The sequence below is a fragment of the Oncorhynchus tshawytscha genome, linkage group LG11, assembly GCF_018296145.1.
Source record: "Oncorhynchus tshawytscha isolate Ot180627B linkage group LG11, Otsh_v2.0, whole genome shotgun sequence".
NCBI classification, from domain to species: Eukaryota; Metazoa; Chordata; class Actinopteri; order Salmoniformes; family Salmonidae; genus Oncorhynchus; species Oncorhynchus tshawytscha.
Window position 1 is genome coordinate 23255768 of NC_056439.1, and position 23209 is coordinate 23278976.

Here is a 23209-nt window from a genome sequence, read left to right on the forward strand (position 1 = left end):
TAATAATACACTTCGATACATACTTGGTGGCACCTAAAGCTGGTCAAGGTAGCAGTCTTAGTCTATGGTGTTGGGCAATACAGAAAATAAACCGCAGCACCTTGTGTAATAGTGGTGAGTTCTCCATGCTACAACTCTAGATCAGCAACTAAACTGACACTGGCTTCTTGGCTCATTCGAGATCAGCTCCAACTCGCCTAAGGGGAACGGACACAGACAAACGGGGCTATTTGTAGACTGTAAATATTATTTATTTGTATCCTTGTTTGCTGCAAGAGGAAGTCTACTAAAACACCCTGTCCTGATCCTGAATAAGATTAAACAAAGGACAAGTTGAAAAACTCTGGTTGATATACTACACAGCAACTGTGTTAAGTAAAGACTATTCAACTTTATTTGTTGAGAGTGCAAAGCAAATTAGTTAAAGGCCCAATGCAGATGTTTTTATATCAATATCAAATCATTTCTAGGTAACAATTAAGTACCTTACTGCGATTGTTTTCAATTAAAATGGTCAAAAAGTAACGAAAATAGCTTCTTAGCAAGAGGAATTTCTCAAACAAGAATTTTGGTAGGACTGTCGGAGTGGTCTGAGTGGGGAGGGGAAAACTGAAAACTATCTGTTATTGGCAGAGAGGTTTGGAACTCTCTCTTATTCGCCTATTAACTAATTTACCACCTAGTGATCTCACCAGGCAGGCCAAAACTCCATCCCACCAAAACAGGCAATAATTTCAGGTGGTCTTTTCAAAAAGCTCTTAAACTAAAAGGGCATTATCAGAATTTTTGCAATATTTTCCCTAACCTCATAGTATGGAAATATAAAACACAGGAAAATCATGTTTTTGACTGGAATGGGCCTTTAAACAAACAATGTAAGTATAGTACACATTATAAAACACATGGAATATCAGAGAGAGAGAGAGAGACAGGATCTAGAGTAACTGAAAACGATCATCAATGATTAGAGAGGTCTTGATTGCAGTTGTGAGTATTTAGGAGAAATGGAATCCAAGAAAAGAAAGTGTTGATATGTTGTTTTCTTGCTTTTACTTTTGGCCGAGTGAGGATAGCTGTGGAGACAAACACAGAGAAACAATAAAAACTACATCGCACTAAAGAAATCTAAGATCAACTTAGCAGTGTAGGTGATTTAACACAAACCCACAGTATAGGTGTCATCATTCCATATTATGAGTCAGGCTTAAATGATTGATATTACGCAACAAAAAGCCTGCTTCCCAAATGGCACCCTTTTTAAATCAAATCACATTTTATTTGTCACATGCGCCAAATACAACCTTACCGTGAAATGCTTACTTACAAGCCCTTAACCAGCAATGCAGTTTCCCTATTCAGTGCACTACTTTTGACCAGGGCCACATAGGGTAGTAGAGCACTAGATGGGTAATAGGTTGCCATTTGGGACGCACAGCTAAGGCTGGTGGTCCTCCTACCTGTTTGATGAACTGCCCTGCATTGAAGAGCTCACTGCATCCGTACAGCACCCTCTTCCCTGGCTTTGCCTAAAAGGATGCCACAAAATACACATTGTTCTAAAAAACTCAACTGAAAATATGAAGAGTTTTCACAAAATACAATGAAAACTTTTGTCACAATGTTACATGTAGATATTTTTATAAAACATTCATTCAAAAAAACTAAAAAATTTGGAGTGATAGTTTACCTTTGTGTAGTCCACCAGGTTTTGATATTCTATGTAGTTTCCTCCTCCGACCACAAAGACGATAGCCTGAAACAGAAGGCGAGATCTCACTGACAGGTTGAGGCTGCTAGGTTCATGTACATTATACACACAGATTAGTGTGCCCCCCCCGTCACACAGTGAGTCCAAGATAGGCACCAGGCACCAGGACAACACACAGCAGTTGCTGGATTTAGTGGAGGCCCTGTTTGTGTGTTTGTGCTGACCATGGCAGGACTCACCTCTTGAAACGGGTTCTTGTTCCTTGGGGTTGAGCTGTTGGGAGAACAGGAGTGTTTAGACACAGATCTTACAGACAGAAAATGCATGTTACTATTTAGAGGCCTTAACTGTTATCCTTGGAGCTCTTGAAGTCTTACCTCTCACTGCCGCGCAGCATCTTGGGATCAAAGTATCTGTAGTCATCAGTCTCCTGCACATCATAAAAACATTATCAATAAACCAACAAACGTATACATCACATGAACAACGAGAAAGAGAACATTTTCTGACAATTCTAGAAACCCCCAAATCCCCCCCATTGCTCAAGGTCACCCAGTTCCTCTTATTAAAAGCAACTCCTGCATAAGCATGGGTCCTGTGAGACAAAGTCAACCAATTGACTCAAGTGCGATCAGATCAGGCAGAATTCCGATTCAGGCAACACCTGCTTGATTTCAACAGAAACGTCACATTTACCAGAACTAGTCTTAAATAGGATCAGTGAAGTTAGTTTCTTCCCTCCCTCTCTCTCTACTCATACATCCTCCTTAAACCCAGAACCAAGTCTTTAGTCTGGGCTGATTCCCAAATTGCATCCTATTCCCTATAGTGCACTACTTTTGACCAAATCAAATTGTATTGGTCACATACACATGTTTAGCAGATGTTATTGCGGGTGTAGCGAAATGCTTGTGTTCCTAACTCCAACAGTGCAGTAGTATCTAACAATACACAACATATCTAACAATTCACAACAAAGCCTTATTGGCCCTGGTCAAAAGTACTGCACTAAATAGGTTGCCATTTAGGATGCATCCCTAGTCTCTCTCCTCTCTTCCCAATGGACCGAATGCATCTACCTCTATCTGGCAGAGCCGTGGCCCACTCACATTCTTCACCAGAAGAGAAAATACTTTGCAGTCAGGCTGGTGAAAGAGGAGCTCCCTGTCTCTCTGAACTGACTAGATGCTCCAGATTTTTGTGCTATCGTCTTTCCCCACACAGGAGAGAGGCAGTTCAGCAGAGGGCTTCTGATATCAAACCTGAACACACTGCTAAACCTGCCTGGGAGAGGAATGGCATTGTGTTCACACAGAAGAACCACCGATAGATTACACCTGTCCAAGAGGGCCATCGGATGCGGGACAGGGGTAGGGAGAGGAGGATGGAGGCTGTTGAATTTGGACTGATGTGCCCCTCTCCTTCTCGGCTCACCGAACAAGAAGCGCTTTGTACAGTGCACTGTAATTCCAGTAGCTGAGAAAATGATAATATTGTTATGTCCAATTCAGTGTTTAGAGAGGTGGGGATAGGGGTTGGGGGGCATCTAAAGCCAGTAACAGAATCCTGTAATCCCTGCACCCTCCTGGCTGTAGACACACGGTATGAGTGCCAAATGGTACCCTATTCCCTATAAAGCGCACTACTTTTAAGTAGCGGCACTCTATTCCCTTTGAAGGGAATAGGGTGCCACCTGGGACAAGATGGAACGGAGCTAATGGAAATTGAAAAGCGTTTGTTCATATTAAATGTTTATGGACCTGTGAGAGATGGTAATCACAAAGGGACTAAGTTGATGTAACACCTCTATAGATGTAGCAGCTGATCCAGGGAAAATTAGACACGGACCACAGAGGGGAATAGGGGACCTGCCTCAAGCCTGGTGGCCTACACTAACAAGTGTAGTGTTGAGTACACAGAAGATGGCTTGTGAATGATTTTCAGTGAAGTGGACCTTCCCTCTGCTTCAGGGTAAGCTGGTAAGGAGCTGAGAGAGAGATGAGGAAGTGTAGAGAGAGCTTCTGGGTTAGCTGTAACCTAATCTCCAGGTTCAGTGTGCGCCTGTCCTCCCAGAGAGAGGATTGAGAGTCCACAGTGCTGCCCATGTGCTCTATTGCAGCCCTGCAGGCAGCTAGCGGCTAGGGTTTCGCACCACAGTGGAGCCCCCAGAGCAGATCAGACCAGGCCACCCTCACAGAGCTGTTTTTAATCACTGGGGTGGCATCCCAAATGGCACCCTACTCCCTACATAGTGCACGATTTTTGACCAGGGGCCCATATGGCTCTGGTCAAAAGTAGTGCACTATATAGGGAATAAGGTGCCATCTGGGAAGCATACCTGGCATTTCTATATTGTTATGCACATGACTGACCGACTTGACTAAAACACTACTACACTGTGAGGTCATAGGTCATCTGCAAGTACAGTACCAGTCAAAAGTTTGGTAAAACCTACTCATTCAAGGGTTATACTTTATTTTTCACAAATTGTGAAGACGGACTAGATTTTTTAATATAGGCAGCAACTGTAGCTAATGCATTCCAGGTGACGACCTTATGAAGCTGGTTGAGAGAATGCCAAGAGTGTGCAAAGATGTCATTAAGGCAAAGGGTGGCTACTTTGAAGAATCTCAAATATATTATGATTTGTTTAACCCTTTTTTGGTTACTACATGATTCCATGTGTTATTTCATAGTTTTGATGTCTTCACTGTTATTCTACACTGTAGAAAATAGTAAAAATAAAGAAAAACCCTGGAATGTGTAGGTTTGTCCAACCTTTTGACTAGTACTGTATGTACACGACTGCAGACAGCTACTTGACATTTTACAAAGTAGCTTAGCTACAGTTGCTGCCTTTATTAAAAAATCTAGTCACGTCTTCACAATTTGTGATGACTAGTTTCCCCCCACATATTCAGAAGTGATCTAATCAGAAGGGGGCATGATTGGAGAAGTCTCTGACTGCAGACATGAGACACCCATCAGGTTGTTCATCTTGTTGCCACTGTATTCATCAGCATGCTTCCCTCCTGAATGTGATGGTGCAACAAAGCAGAAACATAGAGGAATGTCCACAGTAGAGGGGGAGGAGAGAAGAGAGGAGGAGGGAAGAGAGGAGACGGCTCACCGGATTGGACTTCATCTCCATCAGGTTGTCCAGGATACGCGTGACTGGCAGGTTCTGAAAGAAAAACACTTTAAAAACTGTTCTTTCTCACCAGGTAATTAATCACTAAAGACTGACTCCAACGAGCAGCCGCGTGAGATATTATCATACATGTCTCCAGGCAAAACCTTTCCATCAAAGCCAAGGGACATCTGGACATTTTGAAAACACATATACAGAGAGTATCATGATGAGACTGCTCCTCTCATCTGTCTATTAAGAGACATTCAGTATCACTCATTCTGCATGTGTGTGTTTCTGTGCATAATTCTGTGTGCAGGTATATCTGTGTGTGTGTGTGTAAAGCTACTCACATGCTGTTTAAGCACCAGGTGTTTCACCCCCTCCATGACAAACTGGGAGCCAGAGTTCATCACTCTAGAGAAGAGGCTGTGGGATAGAGAGCCAGGAGGACAGGGTCAGCACGGGGGTTAGGTCTATGGGACCCCTGAAACAAGGGAAACTCTGCAATGTCCCAAATGGCACCCTATTCCCTACATAGTACACTAACCTGGTCAAAAGTAGTGCACTGTGTAGGGAATAAGGTGCCATTTGGGACACACAGAGAGTGCTCTCTCTTTCTTACCCCATAGGTTTCACACCGCTGTTCCCATAGTTAGATGGTGTGGCAGCAATCTTTGTGAAAGCCCTGGCAAAACAAATTATTCATAAAAAGCTCCTTGAATGAACCCAAAACAATGTGTTTTATTATCTGTTTGGTTCTGCATGTATGAAGCATCATATGCTGAAAATGCAAGCTTGTTTGTAATGTCTTACTTCCACTGCTTGATGTAGTTGAGAGAGGACAGGTCGCAGCCAGTCTCTAGAAGAGCCTTCTTGTATTGGTCCAGATCAGTCTGAAACACAGAAAACCCCCCCAGTAAGATAACAGTATGCCTGTTTTCACCAAGGTAAAACATACAAGTGATTGAGCAGGCATTCGAGTATTAGTAGGGAATTTACCGACCAGGGACTTAAAAAAACACCACAGCATCCAGGGAAAACAAATAACCTTATATATGTACATACTGGACCAACTGGAGAACGGACCAGAGAGGGGATGGTAATCCCATGGTAATAATCGGCCCTGGACGGGTTCAGGTTAAGTGGGGGACAGAGATGAAAGGAGGAATACCACAAGATGTTGGCGGTGGAAAAAGATTTCCTGCTTGACTTCAGCTGTCAGGCCGGGAAAGCAGAATGGCATCTCAGAGGAGAAGGGCTATTAGGAAGACCATTGATCAACATGATGCTCCAGGACAGCCTGATCCTAACGCTGTTCCCAGCCTGCAGCCGCAGCCAGAACCCTGGGCCCATATTAATGCTCCTCAGAACAGGAGTGCTGATCTGGGATCAGTTTAGTCTTTTAGATGATAATGAAAACGATTATATGGACGAGCAGGGAACTGATCCTCGATCCGTACTCGGAGACTTTGTGAATACGGCCCCTGGCATCCTCCCAGCTCTTTGGAGCTGGCGGCTGGAGGGACTTGACTTCATTTCCTCTGTGGTGAACTGTGGTTACTGAGGTGGTGGTGACAGGGCTTGAAGCAGAGCCAGTATTAAGGTCTTCCAAGTCTTAGCAGGGTCCCTAAGAGGCTAGTCCCCGAGCTGCGCCGCCTCCCTGAAGAAAGCAGACGTAGAACCCACAGTCACAGTGGAGAGCTGGGTGTCCTATACAGAGGGCCTTGAGATGCTCAGAACAGAACAAGCTAGCATTATTGGACTTCTGGAGTAATGACATTTGGCCTCGGCTTCAAAGGGTATCGATGTTCCTGGAATCTGCTCTAACGTGTCATATCGAACAATAAAGCTTTTGAATGTTGTAAGGAGAAAAGCTGGTTTGAATATCATACGAAAAAATGATTTGAGAATTGATGTTTGGTGTTCTAAACAATGAAACGCAAGCCAGGGCCAAGGTTTTTCATATTGTATATTGTGCTGTTACTAAGACTACCACATCCAGTGAGACCACAAAGTGTCTCCATTGAGGTTGCTATTGTGCCATTTTTGGTTCCATTGGACATGAAACTGCATATGACCGTAGTGAATCAGACAAATCAACAGAGTTCCCTGACAAAGGGGCCTGTATCTTGTGGCTCCACTCCGACCTGTGATTGAGTCTAGTTTGGCATGCGTTTCATGGTAAGAAAATTTGTGACTTGAGTCTAGTACGTTTTTGATAGGGACAGGGTTAAGTCCAGTATGCATGTGTTTGATAGGGTAAGGGTTAAGTGGGGGACAGGCCTCACCTCTGAAGGGGGTTGCAGGGCTGTGATGTAGAAAATCAGAAACAGTCTCATCTTGTCCTCTGGTGTTCCCGCTGTCACAAAGACAAAAACAAAGTTGTTTAACAAACCTTACATCAACAGGCACCTCAGGTATTTCCGACTGTATGATTTATGTTATTTCTGGCCAAGATAAGCACAGAGGCACATCTACCGTCAGGGTCACTGATTATGTCCAGCAAAGACTTCTCCAGGGTGGATTTGCTCATCAGCTTCTCCTCGTACTCAAAGTACACGTCCAGTTTACGGCTCTGGGGATGGGTCACAGAAGTTACACATTAGAGAAAGAGTACCTATAAGTATGTGCCTACCAAAAATCTAAGTTGAGATATTTTTTGTTAAAATGATCAAATGAAGGGCTCCCCGAGTGGTGCAGCGGTCTAAGGCACTGCATCGCTACAGACCCTGGTTCGATCCAGGGCTGTATCACAACTGTCCGTGATCGGGAGTCCCATAGGGCAGCGCACAATTGGCCCAGCGTCGTCCAGGTTAGGGGAGGGTTTGGCTGGGTGGGGGGGCTTTACTTGGCTCATCGTGCTCTAGAGATTCGTTGTGGCGCGCTGGGCACCTGCAGGTGAACGGTGTTTCCCCCGACACATTGGTGCGGCTGGCTTCCGGGTTAAGTGGGCTGGTGTTAAGAAGCGCGGTTTGGCCGGTCATGTTTCGGAGGACGCATGACTCGACCTTGGCCTCCCGAGCCCGGTTGGGGAGTTGCAGCGATGAGACAAGATCAAAATTGGGGAGAAAGAGGGGGTAAAATACACAACAAAAATAAATTAATCCAATTGAAAGATTCATCTCTCATGTGAAGTTTTAGGACACCATTTTTTTTCTGTGAGAAAAATATTTGATAAAATGTGTGAAAAGTGTGGACTGGGTTTAATGACAACTGAATGTACCTTTAAGCCCATGGGTGTTCCAAAAATTCCCACCTCTTAAATAATCCATTTTAATTCATTTCTAAATGTTGAAAACTGATATTTCTTATGTAAACTTGAATTATAATAATCTCCCCTAAAGTTCAAATCAATTGATCATCACTATTCATCATGGAAGCAGCATTCATAACAGGGGTTGTCCAATCGTATCCACAGAGATTAATTTTTATTTTTTTATTTCACCTTTATTTAACTAGGTAGGCAAGTTGAAAACAAGTTCTCAAAACAAGTTCTCATTTGGCGACCTGGCCAAGATAAAGCAATGTTGACCCAGGCTTTTGTTCTTGCCAACCAATACACACCTGATTCAATTGTTCAACTAATCATAGACTTCAATCCAGACTTGATTAGTTGAATTAGGTGTATTACTGCTTGGTTAGAACACAACCCTGCACCCACACTGGACCTCTGTGGATAAGAAGCCATGCAACAAAGATCATAAGGCACACAACTTTTAATGAATTAGTTGAAAGCTGGTTAACATTTTCTATACTGCTATTCTTGTTAATTAGTTCAACTTGTCTCCCTAAAGCCTGTCTGAAGACAGTTTCACATTACCCACTCTACTGTTGCATGACAAAAGCACATGTGGTGAACCAAAAGATAGAAACGCATTGATGAATGAGGGACAACAATATGAATATCTCCCGGTCCTAACTGCATTAAATCAAATCAAATTTGATTTGTCATATACACTCGCATTAACATCTGCTAACCATGTGTAACGAAATGCTTGTGCTTCTAGTTCCGACAATGCAGTAATAACCAACGAGTAATCTAACCTAACAATTCCACAACTACTACCTTATACAGTACCTTAGTTGTCCTTTAGTCATCTTCTTGTCCCTCATGTTGATCCACCACAAATCAAATCACATTTTATTGCTCACATACACATGGTTAGGAGATGTTAACACGAGTGTAGCGAAATGCTTGTGCTTCTAGTTCCGACAGTGCAGTAATATCTAACAAGTAATCTAACAATTTCCCAACAACTACCTAATACACACAAATCTAAAGGGGTGAATGAGAATATGTACATGTAAGTATATGGATGAGCGATGGCCGAGCGGCATAGGCACCGTGCAATAGGTGGTATAAAATACAGTATATACATATGATATGAGTAATGTAAGATATGTAAACATTATTAAAGTAGCATTATTTAAAGTGGCATTGTATAAAGAGACTAGTGATCAATTTGTTAAAGTGGCTAGTGATTGGGTCTCCATGTAGGCAGCAGTCTCTCTGAGTTAGTGATTGCTGTTTAGCAGTCTGATGGCCTTGAGATAGAAGCTGTTCTTCAGTCTCTCAGTCCCAGCCTTGATGCACCTGTACTGACCTCGCCTTCTGGATGGTAGCGGTGTGAACAGGCAGTGGCTCGGGTGGTTGATGTCCTACATTAGTCTCACACACTGGTAGGTCTTCTATCTCTGAAGTCCTTCAAATCTGATCCTATTCTTCTCTCTCTCTCTGCTTCAATGACTACCTGTCCACTCCAAATGTCTTGGACAGAGTATCAAGGCTTTTCATTGTTCTACATTTTGTTAAAGGAACCATGGATCGATGCATCATATGTATAAGTGTAGTTTCAGTATTTTTAGCCACTTAAATCTGAAGCAAATCTATTTATACTCGGGTTTATTGAATATTAGGGATATCAACACACAATCCCTGTGTTTCAATGCAAACTGGGCTTAATTGGAGCATAGTGGGCTTAATTGGAGCATCAATAAATTACAGTGAAAAATACAAAATAGCTAAGTTTACTCACAAAATAATTGGAAACCAATGGTCTGAGGTATAAATATACACTATATACTACAATAGTATGCAAAGTCAGTATTAATATTTATATAGATTCTGTATAGAGGGGGTGTTTTTGGTGCTACTGTACCCTTTAAGATAAAATGTCCAATTTACAAAAAAAACATCCATGTATAACAATGCAAGGTTAATTTAACATTAAAATAAACAAGACAAAATGCATTTTAAAAAATGTGAGTGGTGAGTTTTTATACTATTATACTGTTGTGGTTCACCAAGCTATGTTGCCACTGTATTGACTGTGACATGTGGTACGACTGCTAGCATGACACATCTACTTTCAATTGGCAAGAAAGAGTCATTAATACCCATGTAGTATGCCATCATGTACATAGATCAACGCATTCATCTCTTAGGTGTGGTCACTTATCTGAGGTACTAAAAATATGTTTCTCTGAGTCGCATCCACACCAAAGTTTTGCAGCTGAAATTGGCCACTAGTAGGAACTTACACATAACTGTCAATAACTTAATAAGAAAACATTTAATTGGCTTAGAATAAAAACAACCACATGAACTGGTTGAAACATTAGATTTAATCCAAAAATGGAAGTGGGTTGAATGTGTATGTGGGCTTAATAGGTACGCTTAACTTAGTCCAAGTCAAGAGGATGCTTCAGCAGTCCTTTACTGGCAGATTTAGTAACAACTTTATAGTGAGTGCTCTGAGATGTTGGAGCTCACACGGACTGCACAGCAGTCTTCCATACATGTTTAATATCTGAAAAAAAAAGTGTTTGTTGGATGCAGTGCACTATGGACAGAGAGAGAATCCCCTCTATCTAGTTGTCAGGCCATGACCGGGTTTAATACTAACCTTAATGTGATCCAGAACGGCGGTGGCTACGTTAGTGTGGAGGTCAATCAGCCTCTTCTTCTCCAGAAGCTCTGGTAGGGAGCTAGTAGAGGAAACACAGAACAGTTTTGGTCCAGACTGGGCAGTCAATAACAGTGTAGCAATTAATAAATAATAATACAGAAATACTGTATATTTACATATACGGGTAGGCCGTTATTGTAAATAAGAATCTGTTCTTAATTGACTAGCCTAGTTCAAATAAAATGGAAATTCTACAGTGATGCTCACCTGACAGCTGAGGTAAGTTTTGCGGTGTTGTCTGACATACTAATACTACTAATGGGTCCCTCATCCTCACCCTCCAACCCCTGGAGAAGATCAAAAGTCTTATTTTAGTGGGGAATTTGCAGGTGTGAGTGTTGTCCATTGTTTTCAGTGAGACTACTTCATTGAACAGCTCTAGAAAACCGCCTGTGCACCTTCTTACCATGATGCTCTTGAGGCGTTTCACCTCGTCCTCTTGGGCTCGGTACGTGTCTAACTCCTCCTGTACAGACTCAGCCACCTCCGGGAACGGGCTGGAAGAGTCAAAACAACCGCTCAGCCAAGAAGAACTTCATTACAGCAAAGATTGAAATATACTGTTGCTACAGAGTTATAAAGCATAACTCTAAAAAAAAAAATGTTTAAAATATACTGTTACTATTGAGTTATAAAGCATCAAACGCAGACTACCTTCTAAATCAGTAGTTTAAAATCACACTTTAGCCAATGGAATGGAGTTTCTAACAAGCAAAGCTTGGAATATACTGTTGCTACCTAGTTATAAAGCCTTGGCCACAAGCTACCCTCTGAATCAGTAATCACCACAAGTGAGTTCCTAACCTGCCCTTGTGTTTCTGCCAGAATTTGTCTGCGGCTGTGAGGTCATAACTCTTCTTATTTTTCTTCTTGGGTCTGGCTCCGGAAGGGGAAGCTTCTGACCCCACAGATTCGTCCATACTGACCCTGTTCAGGTGGAAGTCCTAGGACACACACACAGAAATACATTAGTGTCACACACACACACAGCAAAAATCATTTCTACTACGGACAGTATTTTTCCTGCAAATAGTCATTTCTGAGTGATTATGTTTTTCAGTGTTGGGATGATGGTTGGCGTCTGGCAGAGATCCTATTGGATGTGTAGTCTGGTCATATTTCTGCTTACATCATCGGGTAAAAAGACTGGTCCATAGATACCTCTGGGATAAACACTGATATCTACTTACATCATCATAATACCTACATTCAAAATAACAACCGTTGTCATAAATATATTGAGGTTTAAACAAAGGACTCGTGATACTGAAAACTAAGGATAGGAGAGGAGACTGGATTGTACATTTTATACCAGAAATAATTTTACGGCAGGGATGCTGGAAATGGTTTGTCACAAATATTTATGACCTCTGGCACAGGTCACCGCACTGAGCACATACCACAGCATTTACCCTATTCTTAATCTTACACACAAGGTAACTGTAGTAGCGCTACCTTGAAAAAAATCAAACCTTGGCATATATATATATATATATACAGTTGAAGTCGAAGTTTACATACACTTAGGTTGGAGTTATTAAAACTCGTTTTTCAACCACTCCACAAATTTCTTGTTAAAAAACCATAGTTTTGGCAAGTCGGTTAGGACATTTGTGCACGACACAAGTCATTTTTCCAACAATTGTTGACAGATTATTTCACTTATAATTCACTGTATTACAATTCCAGTGAATCAGAAGTTTACATACACCAAGTTGAATCTGCCTTTAAACAGCTTGGAAAATTCCAGAAACCTTCAAACTCAGTGCCTCTTTGCTTGACATCATGGGAAAATCAAAAGAAATCAGCCAAGACCTCAGAAAAAAATGTGTAGGCTGGTTCATCCTTGGGAGCAATTTCCAAACGCCTGAAGGTACCATGTTCATCTGTACAAACAATAGTACGCAAGTATAAACACCATGGGACCACGCAGCCGTTATACTGCTCTGTCTCCTAGAGATGAACGTACTTTGGTGCGAAAAGTGCAAATCAATCCTAGAACAGCAGCAGAGGACCTTGTGAAGATGCTGGAGGAAACAGGTACAAAAGTATCTATATCCACAGTAAAACGAGTCATATTATCGACATAACCTGAAAGGCCGCTCAGCAAGGTAGAAGCCACCGCTCCAAAACCGCCATAGAAAAGCCAGGCTACGGTTTGCAACTGCACATGGGAACAAAGATCGTACCTTTTGGAGAAATGTCCTCTGGTCTGATGAAACAAAAATAAAAACTGTTTGGCCATAATGACCGTTGTCATGTTTGGAGGAAAAAGGGGGAGGCTTGCAAGTCGAAGAACACCATCCCAACCGTGAAGCACAAGGGTGGCAGCATCATATTGTGAGGGTGCTTTGCTGCAGGAGGGACTGGTGCACTTCACAAAATAGATGGCACCATGAGCATGGAAAATGATGTGGATATTTTGAAGCAACATCTCAAGACATCAGTCAGGAAGTTAAAGCTTGGTTGCAAATGGGTCCAAATGGACAATGACCCCAAGCATACTTCCAAAGTTGTGGCAAAATGGCTTAAGGACAACAAAGTCAAGGTATTGGAATGGCCATCACAAAGCCCTGACCTCAATCCTATAGAAATTTGTGGGCAGAACTGAAAAAGTGTGTGCGATCAAGGAGGCCTACAAACCTGACTCAGTTACACCAGCTCTGTCAGGAGGAATGGGCCAAAATTCACCCAACTTATTGTGGGAAGCTTGTGGAAGGCTACCCGAAACGTTTGACCCAAGTTAAACAATTTAAAGGCAATGCTAACAAATACTAATTGAGTGTATGTAAACTTCTGACCCACTGGGAATGTGACGAAAGAAATAAAAGCTGAAACAAATCATTCTCTACTATTATTCTGACATTTCACATTCTTAAAATAAAGTGGTGATCCTAACTGACCTAAGACAGGGAATTCTTACTTGGATTAAATGTCATGTATTGTGAAAAACTGAGTTTAAATGTATTTGTCTAAGGTGGATGTAAACTTCCGACTTCAACTGTATAAATCCCAATTCACACTACTGAGCCGTGCATACTCATAGTTCATCCTATACAGAGCGCAAAATACCATACACCCAACAACACCACGCACCATAAATTACTCAAGACTGTGGAGTGGACGTTTCTCATGGGTAAGCCCTTAGTTTTTGTCAGTGTATGTTGTGTCTGTTAAGTCCATCATAACAGAGTGGTGGGAGTATGACAGACAGATTTGCTTCTCTCCCTCCCTCCCCCCTGATTCCCTGTTAGTCTTACCAGCACATCGTGGATGAGGGCCTGGTAGGTCCATGTGTGGTGGAGAGGGGTGGCAAGATCCAGGTTGCGGTCCGCGAGTACAAATAGGGGTCTCTGGAAGCTGAAGAGAGACAGAGAGCGAGATGAAACGAGAGGATGATAAATGTACCCAGAGTTCCCCACTGGCTAGGCTCTCCCTCTGCTCCACCAAAGCTGAAACAAAAGAAGACTTGAAATAGATCCTGCTTAGAGCTTCCCAGAGGAAGCATGACTGTTTTCACTTCATCCACCACTTAGCGAAGGCCTAGCGAACCACTCAGTGAGTCTGGAGAGCAGAGGAGAGGAGAAAAGCAGAATAGCACATTTCCACTTCAGAGATAGACAAAGACATTGTGTAGCACAGTGTGTGGGTGGGAAGCCATTTTATGTGTTTGTCTTAGGGAATGGAGTAGGTCTTCCGTGGTACAGTACCGAATCATGATATTAATGTCTACATCTAGTCTGCTCTCTTTATGGTTCATACCCAGTGTACTAATCTGCACCCTGACCCACCTGAACTGGCCGGCCCCCATATTGTCTCCAGTGAACAGGCTGTTTCTGGCGTCTCGCAGGTTCTCCCTCAGCTTCTTGTCAAGTTTCTGCAACAAACAGAGAAACTGGGTTAGATAGTTTTGCTTCTTATGCAGCTAGGTAAGACGCCTTACATCTTCTTAACCGGATATACGCTTAGCACACAGTCTTGCAGCGTTTCACTGAGAGCTTAGAGACCCTCACCACAACACAGCAGTACAGTATAGGGAACAAAGAGCAGTGCTGTGTAACTGGAGGAGAAACACTGCATCCATCCATTAAGGCTCTTGGAAGATCAGCTTCCACACTGGCTGCATCAACATTCCTCCCCACATCAAGAATCTACCTGCAAATACTGTCTGCAAACAGTGAGATTTTGGAGGTGGGTGGACTTGGATGTCGTCCTCAAATGACTAATTTCCTCTTTCACTGTACCCACTGGGGATGGGCACTACTCTCCCAGCCCTGTCTGCACTGCCAAGACATAATACAAAGTGTATTTAGACTGACAGACAGACTGGGCCCCTTGACAGCGGCTGAGGAGAATTCAGAGAGTTATAAATGAGGAAGGATGATGCTCACCACCGCGACCATCTCCGCAGCATTCCCTCTTGGACAGCGGATTATGGGGACAGCACCTAAGAAAACAAAACGGATCTGTTAACTGCCAATAGAGGGCATTGACGACTTTAGCAGAGCGTGTCTATAGAGAATGAGGACGTGCTGTGAATCCCATGAGGATAAAACTGAGAATCGTATACAACCTACAAGTTAGGGATGCAGTGGGTTTACTTTGCTCAATGCATCATATAGTCAACACTATCCCCATTGGCCTTTACTTTCAAAACGTTTTCCTCTCTAGGAAATGTGATTTTGGTATCGCTTCGATTCAGGTGAGTAATAACAAAAGTGATGCTGCCATCTAGCAGGGAGAAAATGGTACAACCATGAACCACCTGAGTAAATGAAACAATCTTACAGTATTTTGAAATACCAAAGTGTTCTCTCAAGGAGTCTCAATAGTGTTGTGGCACTAATAATATTCTGTGGAAAGACCCACCCAAAGTGACAAAGAAGCAGAAAAGGCTGTCTACAATCGTATCCATGATGGCCTCCATCTCTGTGTCCATGATGTCCGGTTTGTTAATCGCTAATCAAAAGGGAATAAGAAAACAGGAAGTCAAATACAATCATGCCAGGTAATCATGAATAAGATCTGATGAAAATGGCAAAGTGCAATCTAGCACAGTTTCTGAATCCAATGAACTTACCATGGTAGGAGATGAGCTCTTTATTTTGATTACAGAGGATAAACATATCATCTTCGAGTGTGATGAAATTCAAATACTGATCAAACACCTATGAAAGCAAAAAATACCTTACTGTTACAAGGCTGTTCAATATCCTGTGATGTATGTTAGAAAATGACTAGGATGGAGTCACAGATGGCACCCTATTCCCGACATAATGTACTACTTTTGACCAGAGCCCTACAGGAAAAAAGTAGTGCACTATATAGGTAATAGGGTACCATTTGAGAGACAGCCTAGAAGAGAGGTGAACTAGTGTGTGGTGGACTCACCTTGGTAACCTGGGTGACAGCGTTGGCTGAGAGAGCTGCACTAGCAATATCCTCTAGTTTACTTCTGGATATGGCTGAGATGAAGTTCAAATAGTATGACTCATACAGCTGGTTACGAAGGTCCTGAGAAAAATAAACAAAACAATGGAATGTACCAATATACTGACTAGTAGGATGTTACATGTCTGGGATGTAATGTTTGGACAACAAATAATTGTATCTGGCCAAGGCCACCAAATGGATAGGCTCAGTGGCCCAATACAGTTTTTCTTATCATCTCTAGACCTATCCTGAGTTTAATCATATCTGATGATGTAATGTTGATATTCTGAGTGAGGGATGCTTACTTGGCATATCCGGTCAATATTCTCCTCTGTCGGCATAACAAAATAGATGGCTGGCACATCCGGGATGGGATCTCTGTCTGAATGAAGCAACCTATAGAGAATGATCAAATATATTGAAGACCTTTCTAGATGAAGGTGCGTCCATTGATTGACACCAAGTCAATACTGTGTTTGTGGACTTATTTGCGATTGCTCAATTCAACTTCTCACAAAACTGTTGTTGTCCTTTGAAATATACTGCACTGGTAGATAATTCATTTTCAATAGATACTGACCAGTCGATGGGTTACATTACTCAAATTCAAAGTCTTTACAGCCTCATTAATTATTTGTCTGGTGCATCATGATTTTAGTTCTCTACATTTACCTTTTGTGAAGGGGATTAATAGATTATTAACAGCGATGTCAAATTGTGAGTTACTCACAAGTGCAAAGTGATTCCCATGTCCCGTAGTTCTTTGACCGCCAGTAGAGGGGAGATTATGTCCTGGCCAAACCTGTCGTAGATCAGAACCTTCCATACTGGCTCAGCAGCAGTGTTTTTCAATGGAGAAGTGTTGAAATTCAGCATGCGCTTCAATGCAGCTGGGGACACAGAAAAATACAGTATAAAGTCATGCTTGGTCAATGTTTAAGATGATGTCAATTGGAAATATTTGTGCAATAGGTGCTGCACATCCCACCACAAAACCCTTGGCACAACCACCACTTTTGGCATACTAAACATGGCACAGGACTGGGGGAACTGGGACTTTGCCATACCCTTTCTGCCAATAAACGAGTGAAATTGTTTGATGAGTGAAATGGCTAGTTAGCTAGCGTTAGCTAGTTAGCCACTCATCAAAAGGAACAATACTGCAGTCGGTTTAGCTATATCTGTCAGTCATTCACTGCGTGGCATTCCTGTTCCTTGACATGACAACCACATCAAAGTGTCTAGTGATGTCAAGAGTAGTAGTAAGTGTAGGTTAGCCATCCGACTTGTTGCTGCTTCATAATATTATTGTAACGCGTTTACGATAGCTAGCTAATAAGTTAGCTTAGCATTGATTTCCTCGTGAAGATGGCTGGTGGCCATCGTGGAAGTTCGTATTTTATTCAACAGGCTATGGTCAGAGTAAATAGTCGGTTTTACAATGTGAATCAACAATTCGACAACCTATGTTCTGCAAAAATCTATGACCAAAACCATTGACAGACCTGCCTGCTTTTCCCGGACGGAGGCGGCCATCTTTTCTGTTTATGCAGTGACGGGGCAACAGATTACGTGGCAGCTAAGTGCGGCTTGGTTGAGAGGCAGTGTGTAGTTCGGGACTTGACTCAATGTGAGCGGAGTGAAACGTCTGGCCCCGACTCAATGTGGCCAGAGTGAACCGCGGTAAAGACAGTTTCAGGTTGGATATTCGCCTGAAGTTTTCCTTACGTTCACCAACAGCAGTTAGGGACCGTCAACATAGTGACAAGTCACATTTTTCAAATTTCAATAGCTCTTTAACCATTACTCCAAACACTTTCAAAACTGGTTGTAGCTAACCCGATTGCATAGACGCACATTGCACACCCTTTAGTTTGTCAATTTTTTATCTCACATGGTTTTCCATAAATTTTTCAAAATGTAGATTTTCAATAGCTCCTTGGTCATGTGAACTAGTGACTTCAAACAAGGTTCAGAATGTCCACTCAGTGGGCCTACACATTGCACACCCTTTAGTTTGTCCATTTTCATCTTACAAGATTTTAAAATAATTTTTCAAAATGTAGAATTTCAATAGCTCCTTGGTCATGTGACCTAATGTCCTCTGACTACCCTTCTATATTGCACACTCTTGTTTATGTACTGTAAAATCACGCGGTGTAACGTACATTTTTCATAGTTTCAAATTTGCAATAGCTCCTTGGTCATGTCAATTACACATCTAAGAAGCCTGCAGTGGATATACACCCATATTGCATAACCTCTAGTCATGTATCTTCTATATTGTACATTATTATTAGTTTGACAATTAGGGGGTTCAGTCCAGTGTTGTGTTTACCCTTTTCTTTAATATTTATCTACAGTAATTGGTAGTTCTAAGTACTTATTTTCCCTGTTTTTTATTTTTCCACAGTATTTAACAGTGGTACACAATAGGAGAGAGACAGATAATATCTCCTTTCGTCGTTAATATCAACCATAAAGGAAAAGGGCAAAGTACGAGAGTCATGCTATTAATTGTCCAAAGCAGGGATGGAAAGAGCTAGTGAGGTAGTCTGCAGTGGGTTTGCTGGTCAATACATATACTGAACATGTAAACACAGTAATGGTGGCCAGTAAATCAATGAATAAAAATATAATATTGACAAATTAAACAAATCGTAGACCTTTAATCTTTTCCAACATGTCAACAGACACTTAACTTCAATTAAGTATGAAACATTTCACCATGTTAACTTTCTCTTTATCCCTGGTTGATGTACATTTCAGAGCCTCTTCATTGTGAATGGGGTATAGCATACATTTTCAACAACAAAGACTGCATTTCCAGTTTGTGTTCTTTACTCTGTTGAACTCTTTTGTCTTCATTCCGAGGCACAGCACATGGAACCACCGTTGGAATGCAAAACATTCAATCAAAACAAAGTGTAACAAGTTATAAATAATATCAGATATCAATGCAGTACGACGAATGACGAATTGGCCATCCATTGTGTTATATCATAAATTGTCTTACATGCCGTCACTGTTGTCAAACGATTATAAACATGTTAAATAAAGTTACTAACCCAGTCCGTCTTTAGGCCCCATCCAGGTTCTTTATCTGTGGCACACATGAAGCAGTTGATGGCTTTGTTGAACTCTGAAATCATAGGCATGTACTGAACATATGGCTGTCCCACACGACTACATAAAAATAAAGAATTTACATTTACTTTGAATTAAATGTCATTACCAGACATTTCTTGTATATTCTCAGTCATTTCTTTTCGCAGTTGCTCCATGTGTTTTTGAAGGTTCCATATCAATTTGGGAGGGGATGTTGGGGAAGTTCTGTGCAACTTCCTTGGCCATCTACACCAAAAAATAAAATAGAGTTTTTTTAACCTAATTGTCACATAACCATTAATTATTGAAAATATAACCTGCATTATAAAGACCCCACAGCTGAAGGTGTCCTGCTGCATGGTGTGAGTTATGTCCCCTCCTTTACACTTTATGTCCACCCAGTCATCTTTTCCATGGCAGGATCTTCTCATTTTGAAGTATTCTCTTTTTTATGTAAAAATAATGGAATTATGATTAGTTATAGGCAAATGAATACACAAGACAAATTTGTATGCTGTTTTCCTTATCACTATAATCTAGTAGTAATTTATTAGTAGAGATAATTTCCTTTATGCCCCATTCTACACACAGCCTAAATTATAGGCACTGAAACATTTACAGGACAATAAAAGTAGCATATAGGATCCAACCCTATCACAGAGTGAATAAATGTACAGTCGTGGACAAAAGTTTTGAGAATGACACAAATATACATTTTCACAAAGTCTGCTGCCTCAGTTCGTATGATGGCAATTTGCATGTACTCCAGAACGTTATGAAGAGTGATCAGATGAATTGCAATAAATTACAGTCCCTTTTTGCCATGCAAATGAACTGAATCCCCCCCAAAAATTTCCACTGCATTTCAGCCCTGCCACAAAAGGACCAGCTGACATCATGTCAGTGATTCACTCGTTAACACAGGTGTGAGTGTTGACGAGGACAAGGCTGGAGATCACTCTGTCATGATGATTGAGTTCGAATAACAGACTGGAAGCTTCAAAAGGAGGGTGGTGCTTGGAATCATTGTTCTTCCTCTGTCAATCATGGTTACCTGCAAAGAAACACATGCCATCATCATTGCTTTGCATAAAAAGGGCTTCACAGGCAAGGATATTGCTGCCAGTAAGATTGCACCTAAATCAACCATTTCTCGGCTCATAAAGAACTTCAAGGAGAGCAGTTCAATTGTTGTGAAGAAGGCTTCAGGGCGCCCAAGAAAGTCCAGCAAGCGCCAGGACCGTCTCCTAAGGGGGAAACGAAGCAGTCTTCTGGTCAGACTCCGGAGACGGGCACATCGCGCACCACTCCCTAGCATACTTCTCGCCAATGTCCAGTCTCTTGACAACAAGGTTGATGAAATCCGAGCAAGGGTAGCATTCCAGAGGGACATCAGAGATTGTAACGTTCTTTGTTTCACGGAAACATGGCTCACTCGAGAGACGCTAACGGAGTCGGTGCAGACAGCTGGTTTCTCCACGTATCGCCCCGACAGAAACAAACATCTTTCTGGTAAGAAGAGGGCAGGGGCGTATGCTTTATGGTTAACGAGACGTGGTGTGGTCACAACAACATACAGGAACTCAAGTCCTTCTGTTCACCTGATTTAGAATTCCTCACAATCAAATGTCGACCGCATTATCTACCAAAGGAATTCTCTTCGATTATAATCACAGCCGTATATATTCCCCAAGCAGACACATCGATGGCTCTGAACGAACTTTATTTGACTCTTTGCAAACTGGAAACCACATATCCTGAGGCTGCATTCATTGTAGCTGGGGATTTTAACAAGGCTAATCTGAAAACAAGACTCCCTAAATAGTATCAGCATATCGATTGCGCAACCAGGGCTGGTCAAACCTTGGATCATTGCTATTCTAACTTCCGCGATGCATATAAGGCCCTCCCCTGCCCTCCTTTGGGAAAAGCTGACCACGACTCCATTTTGTTGCTCCCTGCCTACAGACTGAAGCTGAAACAAGAAGCTCCCGCGCTGAGGTCTGTTCAATGCTGGTCCGACCAATCTGATTCCACGCTCCAAGACTGCTTCCATCATGTGGACTGGGATATGTTTCGTATTGCGTCAAACGACAACATTGACGAATACGCTGATTCGGTGGGCGAGTTCATTAGAACGTGCATTGAAGATGTCGTTCCCATAGCAACGATTAAAACATTCCCAAACCAGAAACCGTGGATTGATGTCAGCATTCGCGTGAAACTGAAAGCGCGAACCACTGCTTTTAATCAGGGCAAGGTGACTGGAAACATGACCGAATACAAACAGTGTAGCTATTCCCTCTGCAAGGCAATCAAACGAGCTAAGCGTCAGTATAGAGACAAAGTAGAATCGCAATTCAACGGCTCAGACACAAGAGGTTTGTGGCAGGGTCTACAGTGAAAATAACTGCCAGTGAGGCAAACTTTTGGAGATGGCCTTGTCAAGAAGGGCAGTCAATCACGGATTACAAAGAAAACCGGCCCAGTCACGGACCAGGAGGTCTTGCTCCCAGGCAGACTAAATAACTTTTTGCCCGCTTTGAGGACAATACAGTGCCACTGAGACAGCCCGCAACCAAAACATGCGGACTCTCCTTCACTGCAGCCGAGGTGAGTAAAACATTTAAACGTGTTAACCCTCGCAAGGCTGCAGGCCCAGACGGCATCCCCAGCCGCGCCCTCAGAGCATGCGCAGATTTTACCCACAAAAGACGTAGGAATTTATTTTACCAGTTAGAAACAGTAGGCCATGCATCAAATAACTATTTTAATCAGAAAAAAAACATACCCTCAAATGCAATATTGCATATTGTAAGTTGTCTGCAGGTGGCTTGTTGGGAATGCACTCAAATATCAAGTCATTATCAGGTTATGTTAACTGCGTTCTAATACTCAACATAGAAGGATTTGTCTTAATGTACAGTATATGAAAGTGATGCTATGAAAATGATTCTTTCACATTATCAGGCTCACTGTGACTGACAAATCACTGCCTATTACTGTGATAAAAAAGAGCATATGAAACATTGTTTTTCATGTGGCCTACCTGTGCACCTTCCTTTAAGCAGCTCTGTTTTAACACCTCTCCTGTCCTTGATCCATTCCACATACAGCCATTTGCGGATCTTTTCAGTGTCCATGTGAAAGATAGTTATTGCGAGAAATGGAACATTTGTTGACTTGCTGACTTTCAGAGTGTGCAATATGAAGGGTAGCCAGTGGACATTCTGAAACTTGTTTGAAGTCACTAGGTCACATGACCAAGGAGCTATTGAAATTCAAAATTTTGAAAAATTAATGGAAGACCATGTGAGATGAAAATGGACAAACTAAAGGGTGAGCAATATAGAAGGGTAGTCAGTGAACATTCTGAACCTTGTTTGAAGTCACTAGGTCACATGACCAAGGAGCTATTGAAATTCTACATTTTGCAAAATTCATGTAAAACCATGTGAGATGAAAATGGACAAACTAAAGGGTGTGCAATATGTAGGCCCACTCATTGGACATTCTGAACCTTGTTTGAAGTCACTAGGTCACACGACCTTGGAGCTATTGAAACTTTACATTTGGAAAAATTCATGCAAAATCTTGTGAGATTAAAATTGACAAACTAAAGGGTGTGCAATATAGAAGAGTAGTCAGTGGACATTCTGAACCTTGTTTGAAGTAAGTATGTCACATGACCAAGGAGCTATTGAAATTTAAATGTAAAAAAAGTTTGTACTTTGTTCACGCTCCCTAACTAATTCACCTAGGAATACAAGACACTGCTCACATTTCCATATGTTTATTAGCTTTTGAAAGCAGATTAATGTCTAAATCGTGAAAATAAGACCTGCGCAATGTTGTGCT

The 23209-nt window shown here is 41.9% G+C and overlaps 1 protein-coding gene across 1 annotated transcript; it reads right to left on the reverse strand.

Annotated features, from left to right (window-relative positions):
- Nucleotides 1-371: 371 nt before the first annotated feature.
- On the reverse strand, nt 372-17943 carry scfd1 (sec1 family domain containing 1). Its single transcript, XM_024412807.2, has 24 exons — nt 17749-17943; nt 16974-17133; nt 16549-16639; nt 16202-16324; nt 15891-15978; nt 15680-15769; nt 15202-15257; nt 14602-14687; nt 14071-14170; nt 11615-11754; nt 11217-11307; nt 11018-11097; nt 10748-10829; nt 7320-7416; nt 7130-7200; nt 5655-5734; nt 5464-5526; nt 5192-5267; nt 4839-4892; nt 2086-2138; nt 1948-1981; nt 1688-1753; nt 1458-1526; nt 372-1073 (listed from the first exon to the last, which is right to left on the reverse strand). Exons 1-24 carry the CDS (start codon nt 17777-17779, stop codon nt 1050-1052), a joined length of 1905 nt encoding a protein of 634 aa, XP_024268575.1. The 5' UTR covers nt 17780-17943; the 3' UTR covers nt 372-1049.
- Between the last annotated feature and the right edge of the window lie 5266 nt (nt 17944-23209).

Bases quoted from the DNA above. Each gene is read 5' to 3' on its own strand.
- scfd1 (XM_024412807.2), bottom strand. From the start codon at position 17,779: ATGGCCGCCTCCGTCCGGGAAAAGCAGGCAG. The intron at 16,640-16,973 runs GTGAGTAACTCA...CATTCTCTATAG, and splicing joins ATGGGAATCACTTTGCACTT to GTTGCTTCATTCAGACAGAG. The intron at 15,258-15,679 runs GTGGGTCTTTCC...TTGTTTTCTTAG, and splicing joins CTGCTTCTTTGTCACTTTGG to GTGCTGTCCCCATAATCCGC.